Source organism: Nyctibius grandis, chromosome 7 (genome assembly GCF_013368605.1).
Source record: "Nyctibius grandis isolate bNycGra1 chromosome 7, bNycGra1.pri, whole genome shotgun sequence".
NCBI lineage: Eukaryota > Metazoa > Chordata > Aves > Nyctibiiformes > Nyctibiidae > Nyctibius > Nyctibius grandis.
Window position 1 is genome coordinate 10,240,394 of NC_090664.1, and position 22,726 is coordinate 10,263,119.

Consider the following 22,726-nt stretch of genomic DNA (forward strand, 5'->3'; position numbering starts at 1 on the left):
AAAAAAAAAAAGGGAAAAAAAAAAAGAGGATCGATACATGGGCTTCCAGGAGAAGAACCCCCCCAACTGAAAAACTTTTTCCCACAAAAGAAAGCATTTATTACTGTGTTTAATTGTTGGAGTTCTACAAGGTGCCATTTGACAGAAAAACCTAACAAACACTTCATTTTAAAAAAAAAAAGAAATCTTAAATATTCACCCCTTCCCAACCAAACAATGTATCAAAATCAGTCTTTTTACTCATAATTGTAACTTCAGAATGTCTGCTCTGGCTATAGTAAAGCTCTATGCTTTGTGAGTAGCCCATGACCACCCAAAACTACAGATGCCTTTGAACTATGAGGAGAGGCTGGCACTGGCCGTATCCCACTTCCATGCCAGCTTTTGCATCCTTGTCAGAATTGCTCACTTCACCATTTGTGAAATTGTTTTGACAGCTGTTCATATACAGACAGTTAATCCGAGCTCAGTAATACAATTTTAAGTGCTAATTCAGACACTAGAGATGTTCCAGGGCACACAAATTTACTGGTCCAATTCAGAAACTATTTCAAGTTAGACTTCCGAAAGAAGACAGCAGGTCCAGTGGATGGGCACTTCAGATTTAGCTAATACAAGTCCCTAAAACTTCTTGGGTTTTATGACAAACATCTTTAAAGAAGGTGCCTTCAAAACATCAACACATTCATTTAGACTATCTGGTTCCATATAATACTTCCCTGAGTCCTACTAAGTAGAGCCAACTCCCAGTCCTCCACATGCGACAGATGCAGAGTGACATCTCTGGTTCTCTGCAGAATTAATCTGAGTATGGAACAGCTTATTTAGCAGAGTCCCAGGATCAACCACATTTCAAGAACACACAAACCACCTTTAGCACGGCAGATACCATAAATCAACACAGCAAGCTGTACCCATGCTGGCCCCTAGTAAAGTCTAAGTGCAGATGACTTGAGCGAGCTGGTATTTTCAGCTCAGGGCAGGCACTGTCAGAGAAGGCTGGGCCCCAAGTGCTTCCATTCCCGTGTCTGCCATCCATCCTCCAGAATATTTGCTACCTGAGTTTACCCATGATCCTGGCTATTTCACACACATCCCAAATTCCCACTAACCAGGTAGCAAAAGGCCAGTTACTGCCACCATCTCTGAACATTATTGGTGCAGTTGCACACCTCAGCAACGTAGCACGGAAGAAAACTCCTTGATTTGCACTTTCAGAGGAGTACTTTTAATAAAAATTATGCTCTTTGGGCTGGGTCTGTTTGACTTTTGTTTACACACCTTTGCAGAGCCTAGCATGGACTCCAAGGCCAGGACCCTGACCCTGTCCTTTGCTCTGACATAAAATAGAAATTAATCCTATTTGTATCTGGAAGGTATTTTGGTAAAAAATTGGTGCTAGTGAGGTGAACATCAAGTCTATCATATCACAGGAGGAAACAAAACCACTGCTGCAGAACCCAGAGTACCCTGCCTCTTCATTTCAACAGCTGGACTGTGAGACCAGTGTCGCATTTAAGAAGGTCCCAACACTGTCTGCAGCCCATTGGACCCCCTTGCTCACACACCACTCCTGACCTGCCCGAGCACAGCGAGTCCAAATCACCCCAATTCCCTGCATGCAACAAAGTCACCCCGTGCAGCATAAACGCGGTAGGAAGAGTCTCTGCTTTCCTCGCAGACTCTTGGAAAAGAAAGATGATGTTAACAGCCGATACAAAGTTTTCTAATCCTGTGCCAGCTGGTAAAACATGCAGCCTGGTGACTGCAACATAGCTGTAAAACACTTGTCCCTCAGATGCCTGTTTTCCCTCTGATACAGCATGCTTATATGCTCCACATGGAGCACAAAGGAAGGTCCGTATGGCTGCTTATGCTCCACATGGAGCACAAAAGAAGGTCCGTATGGCTGCTTTTGCCCCCTCACGCCCCCCAATCTGTCAGCTGATCTCTGAAAATACATTGTGTTTTATGTAGCTGTGCGTATCGCACTAAGGCCAGCCACGGTACGTTTTATTTGCTTACAAAGCACTTAATTCAGAACAAACTCAGCTACTGCTTCTATACTGCTAGGTGGCTTAGGTGTAGCATTGAGACACTTGATATGTACTATTAGATATTCAAAAGAAAACGAGCTCTGAATAATAACATTCCTCTTTAGATTTCTTTCTGTATAGTAACATGATGCTAACAGTGGAAGGAAGGAAAAAAAACCCCATTATCTAAAAATGTCATAAAAGCATGGTTATTTCCCAAGAAGACAAGCTAAGCAGAAAACAAAGGAATGTGATACTTGTAATATTTTGCTTAAATCCACTAAGAGCTTGTTTCAGGTAGCATGGTAACTTGGCAACAACAACCGTTTTCTCCAAAGAGATGAAAATACTTTGATAAATAGCTCTAATTTTCTTTTGCCTTGAAGTCATACTTATAATTGGTGCATTGATGCAGCATTCTCACATTCCAGAAGACAATAAGTAAGGTCCCTTTTAGTTAAAAAAGTGAGAAGAAAAAAAGAAAACAGAACAGTATAACATATGTTCATTTTCAGCACTTGTATTTGCAGTAACGAAGTCCCACTTAGTTCTTAAGGACTATTGTACTGTTTTTATTCCCAAGGCTTCATCGCATCTCTGGAAAAAGGCAGATTTTCTCAGCTGTCACTTTCCCATCTTAAGGAAAAGAGTTGTTACAGTTCCACGTAGCTCCATTCCTCGGTCTGCGCAGTCCTACAGATAGCAAAGTGAGGAGCAAAGCATTCGACTGCCCTGACAAACATGTACTGTCATGAGATATAATGCACTCTTAATGTTACGGTGCCTTCTGCTTCTGCATTGCGCTGGGCTGCAAGACAGCCCACTGGCAGGACCTCACCAATAACACAAAGGTGCCCCTGGTCCTTTCCTTTCTGTGGAAACTCATCAGCAAATTCCAGTTTGATCCCATCTGAGCAAGTGTTACCTACCAGAGCAAACGCCACAGCAGCCCCCAAGCGGGGCAGGGGGCTGGAGTGCCTGGTGTGCAGGGAAGGGCTGGGAAAGCAGGGTCCATTCAGCCCTAAGAAGGGAAGGTAAAGGGGAAACCTTACTGCTGTCAATGACTATCTGCTCAGAGGATAAAAGGAAGGCAGAGCCAGACTCTTCTCAGAGGTACGTGGTTGTAGGACAAGAGGAAACAAACATCAGCTGGAACATCATAAATTCCAGTTTGACATTAGGAAAAAAATTTTTACAATGAGGGTGATCATTGGAATGGGGCTTAAAGAAGCTGTAGGATCTCAGTCCTTGGAGATGTTCAAGACTTGACCAGATACAGCCTGCAGCAACCTCATCTGATCAGACCTGCTCTGAGCAGGGGATTGAACTAGACTGCCAGAGGTCCCTTCCGACCTAAACTATTTTATGATTCTGTGGTTACATGATGCTTCACAAACAAACTGTTTAGGATTACCCCAGATGTATTTGTGTGTGTGTGTGCACATATTTAAAATACACACTCACAAGCTAAGCAGAAATGTGCCTGTTTCTGTACACCCCTGCAACGTGTACACATTCTCACAAATCACTGGCAAAAGGAGATGGTGAACAGGGCTGGCCAGCACTTTTCAGAACAGTGCATCCATTGTCACAGAGCTTACTTCGAGGGAGAAAACAGAAAGAGATGAAGCATTGTCGCTAGGAGAGAGGCTCGAAACATAGAGATGCTCTGTGCCCCTCTGCAGTTCAGGTCAATACTCATACGATTAGGAAAAATAAAGTAACTCCATTACTATAATTTAAACTCACTCAGATTGGTTTGGGGTTTTTTTCCATTGCAGGACAAAAAAAATCAACTTTAAAAGTTTCCATCAAAAAGAATCACCATCCTTTGGTCAGCCACAGACGAGATATGCATTATTAAGCTCTGAAGCTTCATTGTTCAGAAAGTCAGTGGAAGCTTTTGTCCAGCTCTTCTAAACCATGCTGAAAAAGACTCTCGGAAAATGCCTTGTTTAAGAAATGAACTAAGGGATGTAACAGGACTTTTGTGCCCATGAAAGTCTTGTACGATGCTTTTGGCTAAGCACAAAAGGACTATGAAGTCATTAAAAGAATTACCTTCTGACATGGCCATGTACAGCACAGACGTAAAGCAAAATGGGTTGTTCTAAATGAGAACCAGAAATATAACCAAAGTTAAACATTAGTGTTTTATAATTCTCCTTTTAGCATTTTAAAAGGGAAAAAAGCTTCAATTCACTCGTGGGCTTCACTGAGTGATGATTTACCTATTGTGAAATGTCTAAGAAAAATAGAGATAAAGAGGATGTAAATCAGAGTAGCCTTATGGGGATCTTCTACTACTTGATGTTAGAAAGGAAGTAGTTAGTTTCAAAATGTTTTTCCAAAGAAAATTACTTTTTTTAACCAAAATGAAATTTCCAAGAAAAATGTTTTATTTGAAGGACACAGTTCCTTTCTCCAAACCTTCCACCTCCTGGTATTTTATCAGTATGTACAGAGAAAAAGCACGAAAGGAAGCAAGGAGCTGCTAAAAGGAGTTATTAACAAAAATGAACAGCAAGAAGGAACACTTTTGTCACATTTTTTCCCTAATTTTCTGAGTGGTTCTGGTTTTTGTTTTGTTTTTTTTTTTTCTTTCTTCTGATTTTCTAATTGTCGTGTATACAGAAATGGGAGCTCTCATAGGCAGTGACAATGAAGGTGAAGCATGCTGCCTTTCAAGCACAGTTTAAAGTTCAGCAAATCTAAAAATTTTCCTAATATTCAGAAACCCTTTTAGTACAGGGAGCACTTAGTGAGTCTTGGAAGCCATTTGCTTTATGCACAAAGAGGCCCTATTATTGTAAATGTTGCCCTATTATTTGCACAGTTTCCAGCAGGAACAGAGCAAGAGCTACAAATTAAAGGAAAAATGACCATGAAGCTACCTTATGACATCAATTTAAAACTACCTTAGTCCTTGAGTTATTTTAAACTTTTTTTTGATCAGTCAAAGCATACTTTCAAATAAAAACTCAGTTTTCCTGCTGAATCTGGCAGAGACGGCCTGATACTTTCCCTTTCAATCTGATTACATTGTTGGGAAGGAAAGAGTCCATGTGTTAATGCAAAAAGTTGCCCCTTAAGACAGTCACTTCCTTCTCCCCAAGATTCAGTTCAAGAATGCCATTTTTAAGACATAAATTGGGGACTTTTTCACAACTAGGACTTACTGAAAGAGTAGAAAACAAATGGGAATGGTTCAGATCCAAACTTGGTGTAAGCAGCTGGATGTAGCAAAGATGTAAAATACATTTAATTTGGATATAAGCAGTAATATAAGTTATATGTTGGACAAGTACAAAAGCAAGTAAATTATTGCAACCAAGCAAATCTAGGAAAAAAGTACTGAGACCTTAAATACCTAGATAAAATTAACTGGTGAAAGTCAATGTATTTGCTAGATTGCAGGGGCGCACTTTGCCCCGTGGAGCAGATAAAATAGCAGGAGAACGTAAACAAGCTCTTTCATTGCTATCATCTTCACATTTCCTCCAGCTAGTTGTCTTGAGACTCAAATGCACTGAAAGCTAAACTGGTAGAAACTGCAAACTAATTCGGTATTTACAGCTACTTTTTGAGTAAATTCTCCCTCACTTGGAATTGGCTCCAGCTTCTTACATCACCATACAATTTGGCCTAGCTCCCCAGAAATGCTGTTTAGTTTGATAAGTGAGCCAGAAAACTGCAACTTGTGGGTGGACTGGGATTCCTTATTGAGCCTTTTTCAACACCACCCTGTCCACAGATGCTTTGTTTGCAAGTAAATGCCTGGTGTGTCTTTATTTACATCAGTTTAATCTTGAGTCTAAAGTACAGCATAAAGTTATACTGCCCTGTAAGTAGGACAACATGGAACAAAAACTAGTACCTTTCTGAGGAGGATTTAAAACACTGAAATTATCATAAAGTATCTCCCATAGAATAGTATATAGTATTTTTTGTACATATACAGTCTTGGTGCATTTGCTTCTAATTGCTTCCTAAATTCACACAGTGTTTCGTAAATGTTTTTTAACATAATGCTTTGGAAGGAGTTAAGGGACTTCCCATGTAGGCTTTAAAAAGACTTGTCCAGAATAACTTTAACTGTAGTCATTGACCAAGGTGAATTTTGAGGTAGGCTCTATTTATCAATGCCAAACTAAATCAGTATGAAAAATAGATCAGAAAAAGCTAGGAGCTATAGAGTAACATAATTTGCTCTCTCCCCATACTTTCAAAGTGTTTGGGATTTTTAAATAACTGCTGTGTAAAGACTTCATTCTGCAAGCTTCCCTCTGTGAAGCTGTAAGAGCAAGACTTCTCATAAGAAGTAAGCTGTGAATTTTTGTGAAGCTGTGAAAAGATTGAAGTAGCTAGGCATACCAAACAGTACCTTTGGAAAAGATTTCCTGAGGGGGTTATGAGTAGAGTTCCATTCCTGATGGCCCTCAAATAAGCTAAAGCATTTGAGTAAAAACTTGAAGATAATGAACTATGCATAGAAACCTCTACATAGAATTTTCTAAATTACTCTAAACACTAGACTCCAAAATGCCATAAAATTCCCAAGAATATCTCTTTAATTCTATGGTTGCCCTCATAGAAGAAGGGTTTAAATGACGAGCTATAACCAAGCAAGAAATCAGCTCTCCAAAGACAATACTCCTAAGGAAGATCTCCTTAAACCAGAACAATAACGCTTCAGGTAAATAAAAAAAAAAAAAAAAGCATTGATTCATCTTTGTGGCTAAAACTTGCAAACTTTGTTAAACCTTGCTTTTGCTAGAATAAATAATATCTACTATTCCTTTAATTGAATCTGGGACAAGGTGGGATCTCAGTGTGAAACCAAGCAATGAAAACACGAGACAGATGAGCAGGTCAGAGGGGCACGCTCCCAGCGTGCCTACGCCCTCAAACCCTGCGAGAGTCTTGGAAGTTTTGTCACCCTAGGTGCCAAGGGCAAGTGAAGGACTGGTAACTGCAAATGCCAGAACTAAACAGGCAAGTTTCTCTCAGCAAGTGTCCCATGGTATCATTTCAGCAAGTAGCAAGCCAGGGAATATGCCTTATGATCCTGGAAGTAGGGTAACCATAGGAAAGAGAAGACCAATGGGTAACCCACAGTAGAACTCGCCGCAACACTATCATCTTCTTAATTGAGACAAGTCTTTCTGGTTACAAAGGATACTACAACAATAATGATGCAGAGAGGTTCTTAATGCCACTTCTTATAAATATTAATTCTGTTCTATTTTGACTTGCCAGACTGAAAAACAAACAAGACATGATTTTCCTAGAAGTCTTCAAGTGGTATGATTGCCTGTATGTTCAACTGTTACTCAGTTGCCCAATCAGTATGCATAAGTACCATTTTACAGGCACTAAACAAAATGTGTATGTGCAGAGATGCTCAAAGATGTGCTCAGAAATATTACAGGCTTTTAACCTTCCAAGATTTAAAAAAATACCTCGAAAACCCTTCAACAAAGCTTGTAAAAATAACAATAGAAAAAAACCCCACAATATTTTATAATGAGTGAACATTTCCTTTTTGAGAGTCAAGTGAACTTTGCCCACTTGAAATTCAAAGCAATATATCCATAACTTACAATTAGCAATGGAAATACAGAAATAATATATGCAATTACTGTAATGTACTTAGCTATTTTGGAATTGTAATGAAATCAGGGGTTTGCCAGGTGTAATGCATTGCAACACATTAAGCTAAGGAATTTAACATGTTACAATCTTTGCAGTACACAGAAATAAAAAGGAATAGAATACAGATCAGAGAGATCATACACTATGTCCCTTTAATTTATATGCCTTTAATTTTTTACATTCTTTTTCCGTACAAAGAATTTAAATAACGCAAGTAGCTAGCTTAAGCTATTTTGCTCCTTTAACTTGACCCCTTCCCACACACAAATATGCCTATTAAGAGCAGAGTAGTAGTTTCTGCAGACCTGGGGCTCTCACAGAAATGGATGTGAATGCAGGCGAAGCCCCAACTAGTAACATACTGGCAATCCAAAAATGCAACATTCAATATTTTATTGGTGGCCCTTACATCCAGTGCTGGTTTGCTGCATTTTTTTCATTCCAGGCACTTCAATGCTGCAATGAGGACAAGCCCTTCGAAATATGGATGCATTTGCATATATAATTTCTGGAATGCTTTTTACAAAAAAAATACTTTCCCACTCTTGTTTACCATGTCTCATCAGCTGTGAAATTGATATGAATATAAAGTGGCACTTTATGTGACACGAATGCCAGTGCGTGGCTTTAAAGTTTTCATGCCTGTTAGACTGTAGCTTGTTGAATTTACTGCTCCTTATGGCTCCTCTAAAAAGTATGTGGTTTTGGTAATGGAGATAGCTTTCAACCCAGTATCTTTCAACTGTAAAAACTGATCCAAATCAGAAAGATCAAAGATGATGGTAAGGAAATGGTAGTTTTTGTTGCATCTGTAATTGCACTGAGCTATCTGGAAGCACTTTTAGATACAGTTTCTGATTTTGTAGCCAATTTCAAGGCAAGTTCTACTGTAGAAATTGAATCAGAAACCTTGAACATTTAGCTATTACAGTTGTATAACGGGATTATGCCTTGCTGTTCATGCTTTTTTCAACTGCAAAGACTGAGCTTCTCTACCTAGAGGATTTTCTGTGTAGTAAACTAAGAAACTTCAGATACTCCACACTAATTTCCCACATGGATAAGTACAATGCATGCTCTGATAAAGGTTTCTCTGGATTTTTTACAAGTCAGTCCCCATAACTAGTGTTTCCTATTTATTAAATACGGCTGCAAACTTAGAGCCATTCAATAGGAATCAAGCTGTACGCAGAGCTGAGAGGAATTATGCTGTAAAATCTGGCTTCATTAGAAGACACTGTAACCAAAGCAAAAGGGCTTGCACTCAAATAATTAATGTGATGTAGCGACAGAGCTGCAATATTCCGTCCTACTTAGCCCAGTGTGTGGTAGCCCACACAGAAAAGCCACAGTGGTCTACCAGTAGTACAAAATCCATGGAAAAGACGACCCTCAGCATCTGAAACTTCTCCCAATATCCAGTTCTCTGGAAAAACAGGCATCTGCTCTTCTGGTTACTTTTTTTTTTATAAACAGAAAAGTAGACTATGAGCTCAATAAAGTTAATTAGTAGATGAAGATGAACTATATTGCTATATTAGAAAGCGATGCATTTACACTTATCACTTACATGATGGTTCCAGTAGCTCTTTAGAAGGAGGCCACATCATTAAGCATCTCATGAACCTGCCTAGCTGCAACAGCCTCGTTCTAGCTGGCATAGGAGGGCACTGACCGTATTCATCCATAACATCAAGGCTGCATGTAGCTCATGGATACTTTTTTTTTTTTGGTTGATAATTTTTGCTCATGTTTTAGAAAAGAAATAATTTTATACCAATTGCACTCATTATCATTCATGGGAATGAGCAGTTAAATACAGACAGTTCTTTTTTACAGCACTTTTTTTTCTTATAGATAAACTGACTTCTAGTTGCCAGCACTACAATATAATTTGCCTCACCATTATTTTCACAAAACCACTATTGAAAGCTAAGTGCATGCACTGAACATACAGTGATCTCCAGAAAAATATACATTTGCATATCTATCCTAGTCCAAATGGAGATAATCTCAGAATGAAACTTACTTAGCTCTTTTGTCTCTTGCTTGTACTTGGAGAAACTGGAGATGGAAAAGACATGAAGATATCTATAGTAAAGCAAAACTGTTCCCAGTAGTACAATATATTCTTAACTGCTCTGTCCACCCTAGTTTTAAATTATTTATATGATGACAGTTCCATAAATTCCTGGACACATAAGATGGAGTCATCAACATTTTTCAATGAATATTAAATGCAACTGTAAAATATCTTTCCATAAATATCTCATTATCAAAATATAATTTCTTTTAAGCTTTGTTTCTAATTAAAAATTGAAAAAATTGAATGCAGATTAAAACTATTACATAAAATAGTTGCAAATTAGTAAAGCCATTTTTCATTGGTTTATATTTACAAAGGTTTATATTTCCAAGGAACACGTTAGTGGTCCAATTAGCTGAAACAATACAGTAGGAGCATATACCATTCTAATGATGCACTCAACATACCACTTCAGCTATTTACTTAATATGGTTAATAACAATTATAAAAGTAATTTTTCTAGCTGACTCTTCCTTAGCAACTCTGTTGCCTGTCTTTTTACAAATAAAGGGAACATTTTTTACTCCAGATTGTATAAGTAAATATGCAAAACTGTTAAGAAACTTACAGTAACTTAAGAGAAATAGAAATTTAAAGCACATTTTTTAAACCTTCACTAGTGCAAGGAAGGTTACCTATCTGTCTGCCATGACTCTCTGAAGATGTGCAATGTGGAGAAAAGTTAATAGCTGAACCAAAAACAATCCTTTGCTCTAGCATGCATGCAAAATGCAGCTAAATCAAGGAGATGGAGAGACAAAGTGCCAGAACCTGAAGATTTACAGAGATATTCCTTAATAACCCAGGGTGCCTGCCTACTTACCCTGCTGCCAAGAGGATGCCCCATGCTTGTGTGATCATGAGTTCTCCTAACCGTCTAGCCTGATGTTTCAAGAAAAGACACTTGATTTCCCTTCAAGCTCATCCATCACTGCAGAGCAGCCTTCAAACGCTTCCCATTGCTGCAAGCGTGCTGACCACAAGGAAGGTGGGAAGGGCACAGAAGCAACATGCCACAGGGTAACCAAGAGCAGCACTGCACAACGGGCCAGGGAGAAGTCTGCTCTGCTCAAGTTAGCATGCACAGCACTGCTTTCCAGAAGCTACGATGGAGTGCATCACCAACAGAAAGCAGGACCAGGACAGTATAACAACATACACTGGGTGACCCTGAGAACTGGAATGATAGAGAAAATTCAAACAGAGTCATGAGTTTAAGCATTAAAACTAAAATAATCTGTTGTAAATTGGGAGATAACAGTGTGGAAGCATCTTAAGGAAGGAATAAGTAGGGAAGGTTCAGGTATGCTAAAAGTGACCAGTGTTAAAACGCATGAATAATACAGAAGTATTATATAGAGGTATTACACAGAAGGATATTACTGCTGCCTATGAAAACATGAGGAGAATAAGCAAAGGAAGGAAAAGAACTACTTAAGCTGCAATGCAATAAGGCAATGCATCTTAAAGATGTTGGCCTGACACAGCCAAAAGTAAATTAAGCCAGAAATAAGCAGGTTCACAAGCACTGCAATATTTTGACCCAGGAAGAGCTTTCTATGCAGAGAAGCAGGGGGAACTGTCTAGAGTGTATAAAACAGGTCAAATTCTTTAGGAAAAGGGCAGTGCAAGTACATGCCTATGGTAGCCACTGTCTGGACTTGTGGTCAAATTGATGCTTGTACTCTCTCCATTGAACAGAAGCAAATGGTGGGAAAGTGGTGGGACTGGGGGACAGGGCTTTCTCTCTAGCAGAGCACCAACAGGAGGCAGGATAATGGCTCTGGAATAGGTGTGTTTAACACACAGCTTCCTCTTTTGGCTTATTAAAACAAAAATAGCATAACTTGCTCCTCACATAATTTTTCACTGCTGCCCACTCGCAGGTTAAAACTGGATCCCTTTCTTCTTAAGCTTAAGTAACACAAGCACAGAAGATTTTCAAAGTTATTTCTGTCCACAAAAGCTTGTGTTTCTTTGATGTTTCCCCCTCCCCAAGTTCTCCATTTTCTGCTGAGGCATGGAGGATGCTGCAGAACATGTGTCCAGAATCCCAGAAGTGAACAGGGAGAAAGGCAACAGCATGCCAAGGTGCACCAGCCATCACAAGCTGGTCTGGCTCAGCAAGTGACATCTGAACAGTCAGATTTAAAAACCACACTCTTAATCAGTCCCACAGAACTCAGCAGTGTTCCCAGTCTCTACAAGAAAATAATAAATCTGCATAGTATAGCTGGATGGCACAGTAAGGAACATGATGTTGAAGAACTAACTGAATTTTATTGTTAAAAAATAGTATTTACATTGCCTGAAGCATTTCTCTGTAAGAATAAGAATCAGATTATTCCCTTAAGTTTCTGAAGAAATCGTTGTACCAACTGCCAACAATCTGGATGAACCTTTCCCCTAATAGACTGAGTTCATCTCAACATCAAAAGCACAGGGTCCACTCAGATCTCTTTCATACTCTGAAAAATAAAACCTGCTTGAAGACTAACAAATTGGTCAGCAATTTGTGATTTCAGACAACTCTTTTAAATGTTCCTCAAGTGCACAGGGGTGTTAATTAGATGAAAAATGTTCAGAAGATTATTTCAGATTACATAAAACAAACATGGAGAAGCTTAAACTTCCCAGGAAAGTCTACAGCAGTTAAATGTTTTTGACATTGCTGAAACTTGTCCACCATGAAGTCCAAAACCCCAAACTGTCATAATGATTTTCATTTATCAAACTACACTGCCTTGTTTTTCCCAACTTTCAGTAAACGTAAGTACCACTGCTAAAACCGTATCAAGCTGCCATTGTTTTTAAATCTACTTACTAAAGCTAAACTTTAAGCTTAGTGTTTGACACCTTCCCCAATGACATACACCTGTGTTTCATAATGCTTTAGATAATCTTCAGTGAAATCAGAGTGTAAGTTGTTTTATTCTCTATGCCTCTCCTTAGCCCTTTAAGAGCCTGATCTTCCAGTCCCCCAAGTCCTGCTCTTCTCTTCTACTTATGTTGCAAATTTTTTTGAAGGACTGCAGGATATGAGCCAAACATAGTTTGAACTTTCCTCCCTACCTGTTGGGATTGGGGTACTATCCCTAGCTGTTCCCCACCAGCTTTTCCCATTTCTAAGAGGATTTCTTAGGTCTGCCCTGAAGTAACTTAAAGGCTGTTCTTGCTGTGCCTCCTTGGCGTTCATCAATACACTACCTTTCTCCCCTTCCTCAACTGCTTTTAGCTATTAGTTATAACTAGGGAGCTTTTTAGTCTGGTATTTGCAGCCTAACTTCTTCTGCTAACCTAGTATAGGATAACAAGATTTATTAACATGTAAGACAACTTTATAAAACCATTTCATAGCCTTGCTTCTAATTTTCTTGGTTTTTCTGTTGTATAGCCCATTGATCAAGAACCAAATTCTATTGAAAATCAATAGCTGGAACTGTTTCTACAGTTTCAAATACAAAGTGCCATTAATAACTTAATAATTAGACATGTAGGACATGCATGGCTGCACTGAAATGTTTAAAGAAAAGAAGAGTATGAATACTGAATAGAGTGAGTAACAACCTTTGACATCAGCTTCAGGAATAACAGGTATTCACAAAGCGAAGAAGAGAAACCATGTAATTTCTCTTGCCTATCCGTAACTCCTTTTTCTCCTGAACTCACCACTTCAATGTCAGAGACTCTGGCAAAAGCTTCTAAACATGCATTCAGTTTTGTACAATGGATTGACCCAACTTTTGCGTCACAGATACAAATGCATCTAATTTCTGTCATTATAGTTTAACAGCTTAATGACCTCTAAAGGCAGAAACATCAGTTTCTTTCCTTTCACGCACGTTGTTCTGTTTCTATTTAGGTATCTTTGTATGCTTCCCCTGGTACATCTCCCACCCGCATTTACTGCTTTCTCTTAGTCTTCTGTTTGCAAGCTTCCCCACCCTGCCCCCAGGATGTATTGCTAGCAGCTGGGTTCTCTCCTACACAGGTCATCCCTCCTTATACTCTGAAACAGCAAGCCAACCACGTAGACATAAATGAGGCTACACTGAAAAAAAAGCCATTTGCTATTAAAAAAAAAACAGCTCCACCACAAACAAACTGATTTTGATGGCTTTAATTTAATGGCGTATACCCTCACAGACATACATAAACCAACATTAAAAGGCAGAGTTATTAGAGAAAAGTAGTTTTCATACTTAAAAGTATATTAATACATACTTGCAAGATTCTAACCTGATTAAAAATCTTTCACCATAATAGTGCTTACACAATGATTCTTAAATATTTGAGTATGACACTATTCCAGAACATTGTGGAAATAAAACATATAAATGTGCTCTTAAAAATATTTTCCTCATTAAGCACAACATTTCCACAGTCTGACTCTTTTTGAAAAGCTTTACTATTTGTTAATCTATCTACACAAAAGTACATGTTATGTAGTACTTCATATCCTCCAGACAGTAGCTAAGTATTTGGGGACAGTATAGATAAGCACAGTTTAAAGAGTTTCCATCTGCTTCTCTCATTGTTATAGATAAAGAAAATGGAATCAAAGTGTACCAAAGGTGCAAACGCTCTGAATTCTTGTACTCATTTTTGCACTGGAGAGATAATTTAGGAAATGCTTCTCTAACACCGGTGATTTAATACGTGCAAAGTTAAAGCAATTTCCTTCTAACTCAGCATCTCATTTGGAGAAGGTTCATTCACCTCCACCACTGCTCACAGACCTCCTGCCACATAACCTTGCTGTACATCTGCTGTACTTACACCCACCTAGATTATTTTCCTTCTCTCTTTGTAGTTTTTTTGACAATTTTAGAAATTTGACCACTTCTTATACTGCCGTTTCCCCACCATAAATTAACTACGAGGGACAAAATCAAATCTTGCTTTGTTTATAGGAAGTTTCATTTCAACATCAAATTCTGAATTCTTACCATGGTCTGTAAGTTCAGACATGCAGAGTTGACTTGTCTCATTTCCACTTGGTTCATCATGTCCTACGGACACATAGTTGCATGTAATGACTGGCTGAGAATGAATTAGGTGTTTCGAAGTCTGCTCTTCAGATTCCTTAGTTGAGCGAAGCAGGATGGAGAAACAGGTACAGTTAGAGCTTTCAGCGGGATCACAATACAATGGTCACCATGATCTACACAACTGCTGGGACTTGTATCAGGCAAACACTAAAAAAAAAATCCTAACTTTTTTGTAAATGATCAGTAGCGACTCAGCCATAAGCAGAGACAGATTTAACGTATTTTTTTCTCCAGACACAATGGGAAATAGAAATCAGACTGCATGTGAAAGAAAAGGTAGAAGACAAAAGCACTAACCAAAATCTCATTATTTCTGTGATGCTTTCACTATTTCCAAACTGACACTGTTCTCTCTACAATAAGACGTAGTGCTAGAATTGAACAGGCCTATCTTCTGTTGCAGATAGCTTAAAAGCAAAGGACAGCTTACACTGGGCATCATTCCAAGACTTCATTCTTACTAAAAAGCCAGTGGAAATGTTAATATTCTTAACTAATCAAATTAAAAGAACCCATAGCCATGCCAAATTAGAATGTTTAAAGGATTACAATTCTAAACTTCTCTTGAAAATAAATGTATTTTGAAAACTGATGTCACATAGACTGTCAGTAAGTACATTTCAGAGAGCAGATTTAGATTTAAGGGTGACTTAATAAAAGAAAATTGTGCAATGAATAGAGAGTTTGTTGAATCATGTCTGAATAACTGAATGCACTTTCCCTCATCACAGATCCACAGGTTCACCGAAGCGGTCCAGACTTTGATGTACTTCCAAGTTATTAGTCTTAGAACAGGACTGTGCCTCTAGTGCTAAAGAAAGCACATGGAAACAGAAAAGTGGTGTACACAGAACGTGCATAAATGAGACCTCTGTAACAACAGCCCGTGCTTACATGAAGGACATTGACATTCAGCTGCTGAAAATTACGGGACCTGAATTCTCGCATTCTTTTGATATTTTCTTGATATTTTTCTTCTGCCAGCTGTCTGTAAATACAGAATACTTGTGTTTAGGATGTGACATCAGGGACTGCACAAAAGGATCTTCTAAAAGTAGACGTGGAAAATCAAATTCCACAATTAGACTCCCATGGTGCCAAACATTCATGGCATCTACTGAAGGTGAGGCTAGTTTTAGTGAACTCACAAATAGATTTCAGGCCTTATTTCCAAATGCTATTATATTTTTCTTTCACAATTTGCATAATATAATTGAGAAATCGTAAATTATTAGTCCCAGTCTTTTTTGTTGCTTTCAAAGATCTTAAATACTTTGGACTTTATTCCACCACGTAGTCCAGGGACCTTTCAGCCGAACACAGGCAAGCAACACTTGCGTGCTGTGAACTCTTCACCTGGGGGAGAGTTGGTAACAGCATTTTTTCTTTATGGGACTACTTAAACCAGGTGCTACATGAAGCAGCTCTTACAGTTTCCATTACTATATTCCCTTCCCATCCATCTCTAGATTTGCACTGCTGAAAGCAGATCTTCAGTCTGAGAAGGTTCTGGTTTTGCACTGTTTCAAATACTTTCAATGAGAGTGAGCTGGCAATAACCCAGAGCTGAATATCGATCAATGTTAAAGATTCATGACTGAGAACAAGATTTGGAGATTAATATGTTGCCTTCATATTACAAAATAAATCTATTTAATTTTATTGCCGGGGAAAAAAACATGAAAATCTAAATAGAAAACACTAAAGTGCAAGAAAGCAAAGAAAATGAAAAGCAAGCTAGAACTATCCTGCAATTAGTATTACTTCCTAATCTCCACCCATTTTAAAAAAGTGAAAGGGACAGACTTCTTATTTATAAATTTCACATAAGTACAAAAATTGGCCTACCATATTATTGAAAAAGCCATGCAGAGGAGGTGCTAAATTCATACAGTGGTTTCAATTCAAGGAGATTTTTTTTAAATGAGAAGAAATTGAGATACCCTCTCCAGTACCAAATGCAATGATAGGTGTCACACAGACATACACCCTGATAAGACATGTTTTCCAAAAGGAGATGAAGGCATTTAGTTTTTTTCTGTAGCCTTTAGATGTGGGCATCACAAGTTGGCACAAGTAATGCTAAGACGTGATTTTACTGAGCATTTTCACCCAACTGCAATTGCTATTGATTTGCAGGTATACGTAGCTGCAGAGTTTCTGAGGCCATAAATTCAGGCGTCATGTCACCTCGCAATATTTTTCTATACTAGGATGTCATTGTCCTACTGAATTGCTAACTTGCTTTGGCAGAACAGGGTTAAGATGCCAATTCTCATGATCAAAAATAATTATTCCCTCTATTATCCTCTATAAATAACGGAGTAAACATCTGTTAATTTACATTGCACTTTGCAAAATGCTTTTGAAGAAAACAATAAAAATGAATTAAAAATTAATGTGGTGCTTTTCCAGTTTTCATTCACAACAAATAAAATATTGAATATTTTTAACTGGAAAAACTCAAGTGTGTCATCAAAACGGTATATTCTTTTTATCTAAAAAGGAATCCATGCATACACACATAGCTTTCCAGCTGTTTCTCATATTCCACCCAGAAACAGTACTTATTCTCCTTCAAATCCCCCCTTTTATTATGTCTCACTCACTTAATAAAAAAAAACATAAATCATAAAGCCTTTATATGTCCATTCTCCCCATTTGATCATTTGATAAGACTATCCTCTGAGCTATTCACTTCCATTGGCAAATCTCTTAGGCCAAAACAATTGACAAAAGCTGGATTGTAACTAAATGTCCGACTCCTCAGACTGTGCAATCCTTAAAATGACAAGTAATTAAAAAAAAATCTGCTATTGTAATACATGTGAAAATATCTCATATAATTATTTAACCAGAAACGGTGCTCAAAGTATCACTTTCAGGCTAATGTTCTGACTTTTTTTTCCCTATATAAATAATTACTGTGATTTAACTCACGCAAAATCCCCATTTACTTTGAGTAGCTGAAGACCCTTTCTATTTTTATTTTTACCTTGACAGTTCTAACTCTCTCATCAGACTGTTGGATGGGGAAAACTGCATGGTTAGGGCATGATGCTAATGTTATGCTCAACTTACTTCAACTTCTTTGCTTTCTCATCTGCAGCATTTAACTTCCTCAGCCTCATTCGTTCCCGCGGTGTCATTTTCTGCACTTCAGACAGTTCCTGCAGAGTTTGCAAATGAACTTTCCTCTGCCTGAAATTGAATGCATGGCAAGCCCATTTTCATATAAAAATGTAAATATCAGTATTTTGATTTGATATTGAAACATAGTGACACTTCAAATGGAATAATTAGAAAGTCACAGGTACTATAACAGACTAAATAGACCTTAGGTTGGAAAGCAAATGCCTCTTTTAAATTGAAATATTTTAAATTGAATATTGAACTTAGACTTAGATTCACGAAGAATGTGAATCATTTCAGGTGAGAATGGACAAAGCTAAACTCAGCTCCTTAAAAGAACAAACGTTGAAGCAGAGTGAAATATTTACCCTGTCAGGCTTCATTATTGAGCATATTCCAAGTACAAAGGCAGTTTTTAAATGAGCACCACAGAAAAAAGCAGTATCATCCATACATTTTACATTGATTGTTACAAGCTGTCTAGAATAAAATAGAATATTAATGTGTCTTTAATGACAGTTATAATTATCATGTTCTCCTCTTGAATTTCTAGTCCTAATCAATAATAACAATTCACCAGTACAATGGTCTCCACAGACCATCTCTGAAAGATGAGCATGAATTATTAACATGTATCTCAGCTGTATTTATCAACACAGGAGAGCAAGATTAGTCCTATATCAGAAAAAGGATATTAATCTCAGATTTTTATCTCACATCCTACAGTAACTACAAAAATTAAACCATAGTTTGCAATGCCTTGACAGTCATATTTCACTTACATCACTTTTTCTATTGTTTATATTTATGATACCAAGTATTCATTTCAAATTACTATTTTTGCTGTTAATAAGCCAATTATTTTCTATCTTAATAATAGAAGATAAATTCACTTCTGATCATCTAAGAGCCCAGTTTTGTAACCATATAAATTGCAACACTCCTTCTGGACTATCATTTTGAAATCAGGATTTTAATAAACGAGAAGAGAAGTTTTAATTAGGCTTTTCAAATGTTGACTATAGAGGGAAATAGTGTAACAATATGAATATTAGTGTGAAATATAAAAGGCTAAGGACAAAGACAAGAGGAGCTCAATTATTCATAAGAATGGAACTAACTCTTCAAGTATGAATAATGTAGACATATTTCTTGTCCCCTGTAAAAAACTCTAATTTAAATTGTAAGAACCTCTTGGGAAAAAAAAGCTATTTTTTATCCAAGTTGAAACTGAACTTGTACAGCTTTGTGCTTACTTAAATATTTAAAATTTATGACTTGCATGGAACTGGAATAAAGTAAGCCATTAGAGGCCTTTACTAGAAGAAACTAGACAACTATACATGGCAAAAATAATTCCTGGTGAGAAAAAAATATCATAAATATAAAGTAGCAATGACTGGGGACGACACCATAACAAGTAGCTCCTTGTACAGTCACTCAGACTAGAGTATTGCTTCATTACAGCAGATGTGGAAAATTCACTATGTTTAAATTATTTCTCCTTCATTTTTCTGCTCTCTACCATTTTTCGGGTATTTTTATTTCATTTTACTTACCTCTTTAGATCCAGTATTGCAGAAATTATTTGGCATTTTGCTTACCAGTAGCAATACAGACAGCTAACATTCTCAAAAATACAATGGAAGTTATAATTAGATTATGAGTTTATGCATAATCCAAACATTTAGCCAAAAATAATTAGACTGCAGCACATTTGAAGATAATTTATAGTGAAGCTTCATTTAGGATTTTTTTCTCAAATTGATGCCCTGAATTTGAAAACCGCAAGGTAAATTTCCATGCTCAAACAAAAACAGTTGCCATCCATGGCTCCCCAATTTTTAAGACCTCTAGACCTCTGCACAGAAGCAGCTGACTTTCTATTTCCTTTTAACAAAAGTATAAGAACATGATTTTTGTAGTTAGAACTTGCTCTTCATCTTAGAGACTACAGACTTGCTTTTGAGCAAGAATAGTTACAGATTTTGGGATATACATGAATGTCCTCCCCATATGGTAGCTCTGTCAATATATGATGTCCATTTGGAAGGTGATGAGACTCAATACATTCAAATAATTACAATGGATCGGGGATGGAACATAGTATATGTTACAAGTAATAGGAAGTGATTTTATCAGTCAGGTCTAGAAGCATGGGGATATATGAAGCCCAGGTATATATTTTGCAGGTAAAAATACTGCTTCCTCAAAGCATCTATAATCTATTGGTGCATATAGATAACTTGAAATCCTATACCCACAAAATAAAGGCATGGATTATAAGTTTCTGCAAGATTCTCAAACTTTATGTTTTAATAAGCATTAAGCTCTTAATATAATTCAGATATAGCTGGCACAATATCTGGGCAAGATTTCAGTGCCCCGAAGCTATTTAAGGTATCTCTCTGAGAAACATCTCTGCAGTTAACTATATTTCATTTGAAGAGGCAGGAATCCACTCAGAATTAATTCAATCAACTCAAATACAGCAGCCACAGATGAAAGATACATCTAATATATCCCTGGCTATTGCATATCTACCTGTCTGATTCTTTTATTTCCAGTACAGTAGCAAAGGGTTATTTCTAGCAGAAGCAATCACAGAACAGTAAGAAGGCCCAAAACTTGACAGCAGTCTCAGCCAGCTCCATTTGCTGTTATCTATGAGATAAATGGTACCTGTATTGGCTAGTGACAGCTATTGTTGCATTTTACATCTATGCTTGCAAAGTTCAACAATCTATTTATACTAAAGGTACTTATTTATACCAAAACAGAGAACTTTGGTCTGATAAAAAGACAGATACTCGTCTGTCAACAAGAGATGGCAAGAACAGAAGTGACAGGGTGGAAACCCAAACCACAGTTTCTAGAGATGAGAGCTTTACAGATACACTCCCAGTAGTTAAACTGATGTACAGTAAAAAAGATGTACAGAAGATTTTGCTGTGTTGAATCCTACTGTCTTTGCTCCGCTTTCTTCCTATGGCTGATATTAAATAACACTTTCTCTAGAAAAGCTGAAGCTGGTCACCTCTCCCGAAGGGATGATTGCAAGCAGCAGAATTGGCAGCATCTGCAAAGTGACCACAGCTGCAAAACTGCAGGTCCTCTCGCAGAGGTCACAAAAAAAAGAAGGGGAAAGGCCTATTGCCCCAAAGGCACTGCTAATTCTGGATTGGAGCATGGGCTTCTTTATTGCTGTTGCCTAATAATTCGAAAGAAATTTCAGAAAGCTGTTAAAGTCTTGACAGTTATTTAGAGGAAACATGAAGCAGGGATGTCCATTGCATCCACCCAGGACCACAAACTCCTGATTTTGAGTGTGTTGGCTCCTAACAGAGCAAAACTATGTACAGAAAACTCAGGGACAGGAAGCAAAGGGGAGGAACAGCTGCCATCGAAACTGCAGCGCTAATTTACAAAGGTAAGATGAAATTGCATATGTTGACATTTGCTTTAATCATTGCAGCATTGTAATTTAATGCAATTAATTAATTTAATATATATTCAGTGTCTATCATGTGCAAAGGGACTACTGATGTAAGAGCCAAGAAACATTGCTAGCCTTAATTTCTCACTATAGTTACAAGACAAATATAATCATATCCTACAGATGTATTAGCTGAATATTAGTTTAAGTGTATACACTTTTAGTTTGGTGTCATTTAGGAAACATAGCTTTCACATTCAACAATCAGTAGGTACACAAACAACAGCACCATAAATTAACATGACATAACTAAAATGATGATCTAAACCCTCAAGATGTAAAGACAAAGGTAATAATTTACATACCAATTGGTACTAAATTAATGTATGCATATACTACACATGCATGAGCAATTTACAGTTATATAATAAAAATATTTGATCTGCAAATCCTTTTTTCCCCCCCCTAAATCTTAATTACGCATCTCACTAATGTGGTTTCTTTTCTGTATTTCTGGGGAATGGGTCCTTCTAAATATAAAGCACTTTGAGATTAACACAAGTGTTTACAACATTATATTATTTGGCAACTGTAATTTCATATACTGCTGCCCATAAAAATACTTACACATCATCAAAAATGGGAGCAGCTTCTTTCTGCCACTTAAGTGCCTTGTCTTTCACAGTCATGTTTGTGAACTTGTACTGTATATTCTGCAAGGAAATAAAATAGAAGTGGTATCAATAGTGGAGACTAAAGTGATCCAGACTTCAGCTGGACCCAATACAGTCCTAATGTAAAAACTGACTGAGCAGTTTCCTCCCTCACCTTCTTAGAAAGACAAATAATATATACAGTGGAGGAGGGACCAAAAGAGCAAGATGCACTGTTTTTCATTAAAACTACGACTAACCAGAACAGTTTAAAGATTATATGCACCCCGGCCTGAATGATCTCCACTTGTCACACATAAATGCCCATTCTCCTTATTGCTCATAACATTTAAAAGAGGATACATTCAGCATGTAAAGTGACAAGGGCTTCATTTCTCACTACCTTGCTACCTCGGTCATATTTGTAATTTAGCTCTGAAAGTCCCCTGGATTAATTTCCTATGAACTGCTATCTAATTATTTTTGCTCAACACATTTTCTCTGCCTCCATTCTGCTTTTGCAAAATACATACTCAAACAGTAAGTGTACAGCTATCACTTTTTCTTATATACCTTTAGTTGTTCATCAATATAAGGGATTTTTAGGATCTGTGCTGCTGCTGGTCTCAATGAAGGATTCTTATTTAACATGCTGAAACATTAAAAAAACAGAAATC

The 22,726-nt window shown here is 37.5% G+C and overlaps 1 protein-coding gene across 4 annotated transcripts in view; it reads right to left on the bottom strand.

Moving 5' to 3' along the window:
• Positions 1 to 22,726, bottom strand: part of NEK11 (NIMA related kinase 11) — a 101,528-nt gene that overhangs the window by 33,226 nt on the left and 45,576 nt on the right. For all 4 annotated transcript variants that reach the window (XM_068404761.1, XM_068404760.1, XM_068404764.1 and 1 more), the window contains 5 exons: positions 22,623 to 22,701; positions 22,024 to 22,109; positions 17,910 to 18,029; positions 15,723 to 15,816; positions 14,727 to 14,862 (listed from right to left, as the gene is read on the bottom strand). In XM_068404761.1, coding sequence (XP_068260862.1) covers positions 14,727 to 14,862; positions 15,723 to 15,816; positions 17,910 to 18,029; positions 22,024 to 22,109; positions 22,623 to 22,701 — 515 coding nt within the window. The remainder of the gene's footprint in view (positions 1 to 14,726; positions 14,863 to 15,722; positions 15,817 to 17,909; positions 18,030 to 22,023; positions 22,110 to 22,622; positions 22,702 to 22,726) is intronic.